This window comes from Equus caballus, chromosome 3, assembly GCF_041296265.1.
Source record: "Equus caballus isolate H_3958 breed thoroughbred chromosome 3, TB-T2T, whole genome shotgun sequence".
Classification (NCBI taxonomy): domain Eukaryota; kingdom Metazoa; phylum Chordata; class Mammalia; order Perissodactyla; family Equidae; genus Equus; species Equus caballus.
Window position 1 is genome coordinate 57256638 of NC_091686.1, and position 12323 is coordinate 57268960.

Below are 12323 nucleotides of genomic sequence, written 5' to 3' on the forward strand. Positions count from 1 at the left end.
CCATAGAGATTGTAACTCTCTGTCCTAGGTCAGCTCAGTCCAATCAACTGTGATGGTGCAGGGTATGGCTCAGAAGGTACAAAATATGGCTGCTTAGACAGTAGGGGCTGTGGGCCTAAGGACCAACGTCTCTAGTTTAGTAACACACATGAAATTATACACAACTCCAAAGACTCATGTATATCTACTGCTTATTTTTGAATAATTGTTTGGATCTGCAATCAAACAACATGTTCATCAGTTAAGCCATTCTACTAATGGAAATTATCTTACGATCAGTCCATGGCATAAAATCTATTTATACAATTGGTTTACTTGAAAAATTGTGTTTGCTTATTAGTTTTTCCCCACGTTTGGGAATACTTAATCCATTTGATTTTTAAAGTATTTCAAAATTGAAAGAATATTTACGCTGGTAGAGGTTATTTAAAACTTAACTGGAAATATATTTTGTTTTACTAAACTAAACTAGTTCATTGACATACAGATTTTAACAAATAAAAAGCAAAATTGAAGAGATTAAATGTGGCTTAAAATAAAAAAACTGGAAAAATGTGAGATATCCTTTGGCAAGTCAGGCTAATGTTATTGTCTTTAGCTGTTGGATCTGTGATGAAACACATCTCTAGGGAAATTTCATTCTGTTTACACTTTGCAGCTGGACATTTCCATATATTTGTAGCTTAGTCTAACAGACTTTGGTACCAGGACTATCTATATTGTATTTAAAATCTTCTCAGGACTGGTAAAGAATATTCTCTCTTGTACTTTTCTAGGTTTATCCATTTGCATAACATAATATTGATTTTGATTATCCAGTCCAGATATCTATATGTGAAAAAAAACCTAGAAGTTTTCTTTACCTTAGGATATTATGAAGATGACAACAGAATTTCTTGAGAATGTCAGAGCAATTTCCCTAAAGAGATCAACATATGATTGAATAATAAAGAAGTAATAGGTTCCAGGAGTAATGTCTAGTTTCTCCCCATTAAGGAACTAGTAATAATCTTTAACCATTAACTGAAGAAAGTTTTTGTATTGGTTCTAAGTGGAACTTCTCTGGGTACCACATAGTTTTGTGCTGTACAATCTCTACTCTGCAAAGATCTCTCCTGCTCTTGTTAGGTAAAGCAGAAAAGAATTTAGTAAATGGGCATTAGGTAGTTCATAGATCTTCTGGATGGCTGCAGGACCAGTCAAGAACCAAGGGCGATGAGGCATAGGCAAGAGCTGAAAGGAAGGAATGATCCTGGGCTCTGGTGCTTTGGGACACTTGCTGCCCCTGCCCACTCCCATTACCCATTGCTGCCAAGCAACAATCTCCAACTGACTTGGAGCTTTGAATTACTTCCTCAAGATGAAGAAATCTGGGGCAGTCACATCTGACCCGCTGTACTTAGGTCATTGATCTATCTTTCAGGAGGCAGGGAAAGGAAATATCTTCTCTCCTTCTACTTCAACAGGAAAAGGCTGCACCCTGATTCCCACCTATTTTGCAATTCTTCAGAAAGTGAAGCTTTTCTTACTGGTCTGCCAAAGGTAAAAATTTGACTGTACAATATTATAAAGTCTTACTCTCTGCTTAGGCACCGAGCAAAGGCGCATACTTGGCTTGGTTAAAGCATGGTTTTTGAGTGCTGTGTTTTCCTTGTCAATTCACCCTTATAAAGTTTTTTTTAATGTTGTAGTTAAACCTATTAAACCTGGAAGATGTATTCTGTCTTCTAAGAATAGTGACAAAGAATGTCTTTGGTGGGAAAGACAATCTTTCCCCTTGGAATGATACATAAAAAAATGAAAATTAATTTTAAATAGATTAAAAATAAACTCATATGTTTATATACTATCTTCGCCTTCCTGGAGGAATCAGTGGCAAATTAAATCTTATTAAAGTACAGCTACTGATCAACTTACAGAATTCGGCAACTAAAATCTGATAGGAAATTGAGTTAAAGTACTTTTTAGAGGGTATTGCAACCACAAAATCATTATACCTTTATTTTTCCTTAAAAATAGTTTCATTAATCAGGTAGATTTTGAGAGACTGGCTGGCATTAGACCTACAGCTCCATGAAGTACACAATCATGTTAGATTGATTGACTGCTTGTCCTCAGTGCCCAGCGTAAGGATTGGCACATAGATGGTACCCAATAAACATTTGTTGATGAATAATTAATGAAAATTTTCAATATATAGATTGTCACATTAACATTGAACTGATGTATTGAAATACAACCTTCTAGAAAAAAAATGATACTAACATTTGTATGGAACCACAAAGACCCCAGATAGTCAAAGCAATCTCGAGAAAGAACAACAAGGCTGGAAGCATCATACTTGTTGATTTCAAACTATGTTACAAAACTAGAGTAATTAAAAAATATGGCACTGGCAGAAAAATAGACACATAGACCAATAGAGTAGAATCAAGAGCCCAGAAATAAACCCATGCATATACAGTCAACTAATATTTGACAAGGGAGCCAAGAATACTCAATGGGGAAAAGGCAGTCTCTTCAATAAATGGTGTTGGGAAAACTGGATATTCACATTCAAAAGAATGAAATTGGACCCCTATCTTATACCACTCACAAAAATTAACTCAAAATGGATTAAAGACCTAAACATAAGACATGAAACTGTAAAACTCCTGAAGAAAACATATGGAAAAAGCTCCTTGACGTTGATCTTAGCAATGATTTTTTTGATTTGACAATCACCAAAAGCAAAAGCAACAAAATCACAATGAAAGCAAAATCACAAGCAACAAAATCACAAAGCAACAAAAGCAAAAATAAGCAAGTTGGATTATATCAAACTAAAAAGCTTCTTCACAGCAAAAGAAACCATCAACAAAATGAAAAGGCCACATATGGAATGGGGGAAAATATTTGCAAACCATGTGTCACATAAGGGGTCAATATCCAAAAATATAAAGACTTATACAACTCAATAGCAAAAACCCCAAACAATCCAATTAAAAAAATGGGCAAAGGACCTGAATAGACATGTTTCCAAAGAAGATATACAAATAGCCAACAGGTACATGAAAAGGTGCTCAACATCGCTAATCATCAGGGAAATGAAAATCAAAACCACAATGAGCTGTCACCTCACACCTGTTAGAATGGCTATCATCAAAAGATAAGAGATAACTAAGGGCTAGTGAGGATGTGGAGAAAAGGGAACACTTGTGCACTATTGATGGGATTGTAAATTGGTACAGCCACTATGGAAAACAGTATGGATGTTCCTCAAAAAATTAAAAATAGAGCTACCATATGATCCAGCAATCTCACTTCTGGATATTGATCCAAAGGAAATGAAATGAAATTCTCAAAGTAATATCTGCACCCACTGTTTATTGCATCATTATTTAAAATAGTCAAGACATGGAAATAACCTAAGTGTCCATGGGTGGATGAATGGATAAAGAAGATATGGTATATACATGTTATAATATTCCATTGTACAATATTCCATTGTGTGTGTGTGTGTGTGTGTATATATATATATATATATATACACGTATATATATATATATATACACAAAGAAGCCATGAAGAAGAAGGAAATCCTGCTTCTGTAACAAGATGGATGAATCTTGAGGGCATTATGCTAAGTGAAGTAAGTCAGACAGAGAAAGACAAATAGTGTATGATCTCCCTTATGTGTGGGATCTAAGAAAACCAAACAGATAGAAACAGAGTAAAATGATGGTTGCCAGGGCCCGGGAGTGGGAGAAGTGGGTTATGGTGGTCAAAGGGTACCAACTTCCAGTTGTAAGATGAATAAGTTCTGGGGACCTAATGTACAGCATGGTGACTATAGTTAACAATACTACATTGTATACTTGAAAGGTGATAAGAGAGTCAATCTTAAATGTATTCACTATATACACAAAAAAGATAACTACATGAGGTGATAGATGTGTGAACTAACCTTATTGTGGTACTCATTTCACAATATATACGTATATCAAATCATCAGATTGTACGTCTTAAACTTATATATCGTTAGAAGTCAATTATATCTCAATAAAGCTGGGGCAAAAAAAGGAATGGAATGAAACTTTCTTCATTCCTTTTGTATACAGGGCATTAGAAAAAGGATTCTAAATTGTGCTTTGCAGAATGAAAATTGAATCAGTTAGCCCAGTGTTGCTCAAACTGTGATCTCTGAACTTCTAGAGGTTTGCAAATATATATATTTTTGTGATCTAAAAGTTCCCTTTTAGTAACACAAAAGTTGTGGAGAAGTTTCCTTCTGAAAATTTCTTCCTAGTATAGTACGTCCTTCATTCTTTAACATACCCTTGTTTTCCAGTAAGATGTCAGTAAAGCAAGCATGAAAACGATCAGGCTTTTAATAAAAACTTTCAATGAGGTAAAAATTATTGTAATGATACTCTTTCTTGTTGTTTTTGCTTTTTTTGAATAACCAACTGCAATAACTCAGAGAAGCAAGTATATTAAGATGTTCCCAGCATTTCAGACTTAGGTAACAACCTCATTCTTTTGTCTTACATTGTCCTTAAACTACAGGAGAATTCTCATTGTTGTGACTCTCTCTCTGTTTTACTAGTGATTGTCAAAATGGAAAGTGTCAATCTTAGAGGATGGGACCGGAAAGGAGTGATTATTGTCTTTTATTTTTCTGGTATGTTCTCAGGAAATTTAACCAATCAATCCATTCATTCAAAAAATAGTTAATTACATATAATGTGCTAACTATACTTCTAGATGCTGGTGATACTTCCTGTCAGTGAGGTAATGAATAATTAAACAAATTAGTAACATAATTTCATTTAGCTATTAGCACAAGGAAGAAAGTAAATCAGAGTAAGGTGAAAGAGAGTTTTAGGGGGTAGATTTGGGCCTTCTTGAAGCAAAGATCTGAATAACGAGAAAGAGGGAGTTATATGAAGATGTGTGAGAAGAGGAAAGATCAAGTGCAAAAAGCTTAATGATAGAGGAGACCCTTCTCATGATTCATCTCTTGTCGGGTCACTCTTGAAGGAAATTTTTTGTAATTGATTAACATGGTGATACTATGTCAGCTTCATTCTTATCTGAATATTTTGGACATTAGGACCCCTTGTCCTAACAGATAGTATTAGGGAGGCATATTAGTTTACAATCACAGTTCTGAAGAGTGTAACTCTTGTGCTAAAATTGGTAGATAAGCATACGTGTATAGAGCAACATCCATATCAGGTCCTTATTTGTAACACACAATTTGTCTGAATGGACATGGTGAAGGCAAGCCTTGAAACATCTCCCACTGAGTTATTCCAAAGAACTGACTCATGTTGTTGAATCTGGAGTGATACATTAAGCAGTAAGAAACTTGGCAAGTCATTTTGGCTAAATTCCTTTATTAATCTTTTCTACTCTTTCTTTTCAACTTGGCTCATGGTAATAGTTCAGACAAAGTTAATATCTACAAATCTTTAAATTTATCTGAAATAAATGCAAATCCTTTGCGAGAAACAATAGTGCCTCATTAACCACATATGACAAATTAAGGGAAATGGACTATCGTCAATGTTCTACATCATCAATTGTTACTAAATATGTAGTGCAGACTCTTTTGTAGCTTTTCTAAAATAGTCTACATTTTAAGCAACATATATTATAATATCTATTTTCTTAGCGAAAATGCCATTTTCTAACACAACTTTATATCTCAAAAAGAAACATAAGAGTTGAGCATAACAGTTATCGAGACCTTACTCTGTGCCAGGCCCTGGACTACTCTTCTGATTAATTTCTGAGTCTGATCTGTAGCTCTTTCGCCCTCCAGCTGCAGGAAATGAGAATTTGTTTACATGCTGCGAAGGAGGTCGTCTGTCTTTCACATTTAGTCATACCTGGTGATTAATCACCCTCAGCCTTTCATTGTTTTTCTCCAATACACTGATGTTCCCTGGCATTAGCCTTCTGATTCCATAGCACTTTTTAAAAGTTAAATAAGCTTTTTATTTTAGAATAGTTTGAGATTTACGGAAAAGTTGCAGCGATATTACAGAGAATTCCTGTACACCACTGACCCGGGTGGCTTACCCTGTTAGCATCCTGCGTCACCACGTCTCCCTAGCCTTCTCTGGTCTGTGGCTAGTTTCACAGACTTTCCTTGTCCTCAGTACTTGATATTTTTGAGGCATATTGGTTGTGTTTTTTGCAGAATGTCCTTTAATTTGGGTTTGTCCGATGCTTCTCTCATGGATAGACAAGAGTCATAGGTTTTTGGAAGAAAACCACAAAGTTGTAGTGCCATTCTCATCATGTTACATAAAAGGGTGCATGCCACCAATATGACTTATCACTGATGATTTAATCTTGATCACCTCTTCGAGGTCGTGTTGGCCAGGCTTTACCACTGTAAAGTTACTCCCCTCCTCCTTCTATACTCTTTGGATATAAGTCACTAAGGGAGCTGACCCTAGGGGGTGGGGGGTGAGATGGTGGGGTGGAAGTTAAGTTCCTTCTCCTAGAGGGGGGAATATCAACACAAATTATTTGGAACCCTTCTGTAGGGAGATTTGTCTCTTCTCCTCCATTTATTTAGTTAATTATTTATTTATATCAATATGGACTTACGGATATTTATTTTACACTTTGGGTTATAATCCAATACCACATTATTTATTTTGTTCTTCAAATTGTTCCACCTTTGGCCATTGGGGGCTCTTTCAGGTTGGCTCTTGTAGCCCTTTGGCATGCCCTTATTCATAGTGCTTTCAATTATGACGTCCCTTCAACCTCAGGTGTCTGAGATATTGCATCTGCTAGTGCGTTCCATCCTGGTCACCACCTATGAAAGTTATAACAATTGTTCCACTACTGCATGCTAGGCTTTGTTAGTAGTGATGAGATCATCCTTGCCGGACAGGTTATCCAGATCCAAATTCCGTCTTAAAGTTGTCTTCCCAGAACCATTCTGGTGTCAATTCTTCTAGGTTGGATTCCCAGGGAAACATATTCTGAGCCAGAGAGTGATTTCTAGGGGAGGGCTCTTGGGAAAAACACCTGTGAGGAGGTGGCGACAGCAGCGTGGGCAGAAGGGGAAGCTGAACTGCAATGCAGTTGCAGCAGAGGCTTCCACTAATCCTGAGGGTTGCTGTGAAGCTAGAATGATCCTACAGAGACGTTTTGAGTCAAGACAAAGGGGGTGTGTGTGGGGTGAGGGTTGTATCCCGTGTTGCACGGCCCTTGGGAAAGGGGCATGACCTTGGGCAGGGAAGCTCCCATTAGCAGCAGGCCATTAATGGGAAAAGTGAGTGGGTCAGGCCTGCAGGGGGAATCTGGTCATTGCAACACAGTATCCACAATAAATGAGAAATGTGCCTTTTTTATCGTCTATAAATATGCTTGGACGCTGCAATTTCTGTACTGCCTTGTTTGCTGCATAAGATAAATTGCAGAGGAGCCATCCAATGTGCCTTTTTCCTCCTACACTTTGAACTATTTCAAGCCACTGACCTGTAAAAGCCAATGACATGTTGGATGACATTTTCTCGGAGCAATTTCTCAGGATTTACACCTTCACACCCCTCCTGTTTAGTTTGATCCCAATTTATCACTTCTCGATTCTGCCTCTCTGGCTTCAAAATGGATTTTCTACATTTCTAGACTTTTCCTTGGAGTTTGAACCCTATCACAGATGATTGGCATTTCCCGACTCCCTTCTACTCAGTGGACTCTGTCCTGCTTGGGCTGGCTGAAATCAGCTTTCAAGTCAGGGAAAGGGAGATCTTCCACAGACATGTTCACTGAAGAGGAAAGTGATACGAAAAATAAAAATGCTAATCCTCAGGCATACTCAAGTGGTTCCTTCAAAAGTCCCTTATGTTGTGAGACAACGAAGACGCAACTGAAACTACTGAACATGTTTAAAGATTATAGAAAGCCTAGAGACTGGGACAGAAATAAATTAGATAAAATAAACAAAAAGAGCGATGTGTGTCCTGATCCAAATGCTAAAATACGAAATAGAAGTGCCATAACAAATATATCAGGCTGGATGCGTCATTAGAAGAAACCTAAAATACTGTTGTGTTTATTGTTAAGAAATACTTGTAAAATTTGGAACTTGCTTTTCTAACTCAACACACGTGGAGTTCAATGTAATTATTTATATATACAGATGTATATTTATTTCCTTCTAAATACAAACCAATTAATTATTTGCTAAATGTATATGAAAGGAGAAAAGAAAATATTCCTCTTTCACTTTTCATATGTTAATACTACAGAGGCCTTAAGAAAGACTCCTGACATCACTGCCTCCTCTTTCTTACCTTCCCCTAATCTACTTGGCAAAACGTAGTCTTTCTTATTATTTTCAAAAAGACGTGGACATAATGCATGATTCTTATATTCTTTTGAAATCATATTACTTCTATAATGGTCTTATATTTTTCCACATTACCCATTGTTCAATTCAAAAACACAGAGGTGAAAACTGTAGTATATGTCTTGTGAGCCTGTTTTTCACTGCGTGAGGCGTTTGGCATGGGGAGCTCTTGTAAGTGATGGTTAAGGACAAGTCAGTCTTCTAGTGGCTTTATTTGAACTTTGTTTTTTGTGGTTGTGACATTTCGACTAATCATAAAATGTCACAGATGAAATTAAACCGAACTAAATTTATGTAAGATAACATTGTATTTTGTTATGGGCCATATTAAAATGCCTTTTGATTTGTTTACATATTTTTTTTTACAAGTAGTTTTGTTATTGACATTGATGTAGGGCATATTTTAAAATAGGTCTTTTAATGCAACTCAGTATATCATAATTTACTTAGATTGGATGTGGGTAAAATTTCTAAACACGAACTTTGCAAAAGTGTGTGCAGTTTTATGTTGTAAAATTTGGTAATGTATTGTAATATTCGTATACATATTTCTGGAAAAGGAAATATTAAAGCAATTAACTTATTATAAAAAGCACTTAACAAAGAGCCTTGCCATGGATGGTTTTCAACAGATGGTTGTTTTCTTCTCCTTACCCCGTTCAGTTCTCTATAATCTGCTTTGGTTTACACTAGCTGGTAATTAAAACCATTTGAATGCAAGAATATTGATATTCTACCTGAAGAATATAAAAGATTTTTTCCCTGTAAAGTACTTAATTGCCTAAAGAAAAAAAAAATCTTCAAATTATCTATTAATTTAGTTATCCTTAAAGAAATTACCTTTCTCTAAAGGTTAAGGGTTACTTGATTAAACTTGCTACAATCATTTTAACAACCACAAAACAATAGTAGTGTATATTTCTATACCTGAAATCATAAATATATTACTCTTATAAGAAATATTCTTTTAAAACATCCACTGAAGCTGGGCTAAAAGAATAAATTAAGGGAACTTTTGACCTTATGTGAATTTATGGCTTATTCTGCTTGAAGCGTTGGGTTGTGATACGAGTTTGTATTGGCAATATTCCAAATAATCTGCTTTTCTTTCTTCATTCTATGAAGTGTTGGCTAACGTAAAGAAACTTTGATGCTGCTAAATGAAATGAGTATTTGTTTGCACTTGTGATTCCTTGTTTGTGCTCTCCTTTAGAATTTAAAACGATTTGGCTGTGCGAGATAAGATGTGTGCTAATTTTGCCGGTGGAAAGGGGCTAGTCCAAGAAATCTGGCCCCCAACCTGGAGGTGGCAAGAAACTGTGAAGAAGACAAGGAGAAAGGCTCTAGGTCTGCATGTGTGCTGTGAAGTAGGAAGCAGAAAGTGGAGGGGACAGAGAGAGGTATAAATAAATAGGAAGGGAGGTAAGCCTCGTATCTGGGGCTCTTTTGTGGTGATAAATGTGTCCCTACACCAAGAGTGGGCTTGAAGCTCTGGAAAAAGCTGCTTCCATTTCCATCCTCCTTTTTACTTATCTCTACTTCAGAGTTAATGGTTAATTATTTTTACAAATCATTTCCCTCTTGCCCTCTTCACTCCAGTTCAGTTGCTAAGCGACTGGAAGATATAGTGACCTCTGAATTTATTCTCATTATATTAGATTTTTCCACATCGTTTAAGGGATGGACTTGTTCGTGTAAGTTCAACACCTCTCCAGGATTCAAGTTGACACTTCACCTAATTAATAGCCCCTATTGGCCTCGTTATTCTGGGAATGCCTAATTAAAGCGAGAGTGCTACTAGTTCAATAGAATTAAGATTTCGTTTTGCCTTTTAAATTAATTGTCCAAAGGTTTATTCTTTTTTCTTGCTTAAGGCATCTTATTACACCCATCTGTGTTAAAATAAACATATTTTTAAAAGTCTATCCTTAGAAAAATTAAAAAGTTACTCTAATAGAAAATTTTGAACTTTGAGGATTTAAAAATAAACCCATAGATATGTACAATATTTTAATTTAGCAAGAATTCCTTAAAGGCACTAATTTTGGCCTTTTATCTTTGATTTGCTCACTTTTATACAAGGAGTCCCCAGTATAGCACCTGACACAGAGTGGATACTGAGTAGATATATGTATATATTTTTTTTCATTGAAGCCATGTGATGGGAATTTGAATTTTCTTTTAAAAATGAGATTAATATGAAAAGTGGTTATAAATTTTATAAGTAATTCTGACTAAAAATCAAAGTGCTTTTGTGCGCAACATTATTGCTACTTTACTCTTTGGGACTTGTAGTCTATAAGCATTTTTCCTCTGTGCTGTGAAATATTATTTACCTATCTATCAGATTATGTATGTAAAAACACATATATAGCACTTGCTTTGTAAAAGGCACTATACTCCATGCTTTACAAATATTATCTCATTAATGTGGAATCACTAAGAAAAAAATACCATCTTTTCTCTCTGGTAACTATGTAGAAAAAAGACCACATGTAATTCACATGCACACAAACCTAGAAATGATGACGGATGTGTAGAGCGTGAGGATGTCGACGCTGAGTGTTCTGAGTGTGGGGTGACGGCTGTAGTGGTGCTAGGCGTATAGGGTCTCATGCAGTAACTGAGGAGCTGAGTTTTATACTTCTTGATATTTCAATGGCAAATGTCTTGAGAAATGTTGAAGAACAAGATACAACTAGGTAAAGAATAGTGGTTTAGATACTTCACCGGGCAAAACATGTTTTGTGAATGATAGTGACATCTGCACTAGTGGTGTCTGTTAAACCGTTTAGAACCAATTCAAGAAATAGTTTATTAATTTTATAAATTATAAGGATGATGAAAAATATCCTGTTTCTCTATGTTAATGTTGTTCTGTAAAGGATATTTTAGAAAAATAAGTAAAATACTTGTGTCTAGGTTCAGGCCTATACACCTGAATTTTGGGAGCAATCAGAAGAGAAAACAATCAGTTCTTGAGAGGCCATTTCTAATATATTTAAAATGTTTACTGGCCAACATTTTGAGAAATTTAATGTGTGTTTACTGCATAGCATTTGGGACGTTTGGATCTGAGTCCCTGTTGCCTCACTGCTGAGACAGATGAATTTGGAGATTTCCTAACCATTTTCCATTAGACTATGAAAAGAAATTGCTTAGATGCTTCCTATGTTTTCTTTCAGTTCAAAAGCTTTACATCTGTTATTTTACCATATGCTGTAATAACATCTTTCCTTATTAAAAAGATATAGTCTTCATTGTAAAACTGGAAAATACGTAAAAGCACAAAGTATAAATATGTGCACATTTCTATATCCATAAAACTGTGTTCATATCTATTTAGTTTTTGAAAGATTGGGAACATATTGTAGTAGGTTTTTTGTTGTGTTTTTCCACTTTACAATATATTGTGAATATTTATCCATATTACAATTTATAAATGGCTACATAGAATTATGTTATATACTTTTACAATAATTATTTTATTAATCCATTTTTTGTTGAACCATTAGTTTTCCAATCATTTTACTGTGAATAATACTGTGATGAATATTATTATAGATCAATCTTTGTGCAGATATTTGATTATATCTTTAGCATAAATTCTTACGTGTGGAAATATTTAAATTTTAAATGCAATTTAAATCAATTGAATGCCTTGTTGTCAAGCCACCCCCAAAACTGTGTACAAATTTTTACTTTCAAGATATATTAATTCACTCAACAAATATTTATTTAGTGCTCATTTTACATTGAGTAGACATGAGTGAAGTGAGGTATTGGAGAAATGGACGTCTTGGAGGAAGGCAGCAGGTAGATCTGTTTCTCTGCATTGAATATTAATCATCAAAAAGCTCCAACAATTTCATAAGTAAAACAGTATCTTATTTTTTATTTCTTTGCTGTTAAGCTGAAAACCTTTTTTTAAAAAAAATTATTTTGATGGCCATTTTGTATT

General features: G+C 35.2%; 1 protein-coding gene across 47 annotated transcripts in view; it reads left to right on the forward strand.

The window, feature by feature from the left end:
• Positions 1–12323, forward strand: part of MAPK10 (mitogen-activated protein kinase 10) — a 302212-nt gene that overhangs the window by 122326 nt on the left and 167563 nt on the right. For 6 of the 47 annotated variants that reach the window (XM_070263520.1, XM_070263507.1, XM_070263506.1 and 3 more), the window contains one exon: positions 1467–1542. The exons of the other annotated variants lie outside the window; for them this stretch is intronic. Coding sequence is in view for 2 of the 6 variants with exons in the window: in XM_070263507.1 (XP_070119608.1) it covers positions 1467–1542 (76 nt within the window). In the remaining 4 variants the exon portion in view is untranslated. The remainder of the gene's footprint in view (positions 1–1466; positions 1543–12323) is intronic. 47 annotated transcript variants of the gene reach the window in all.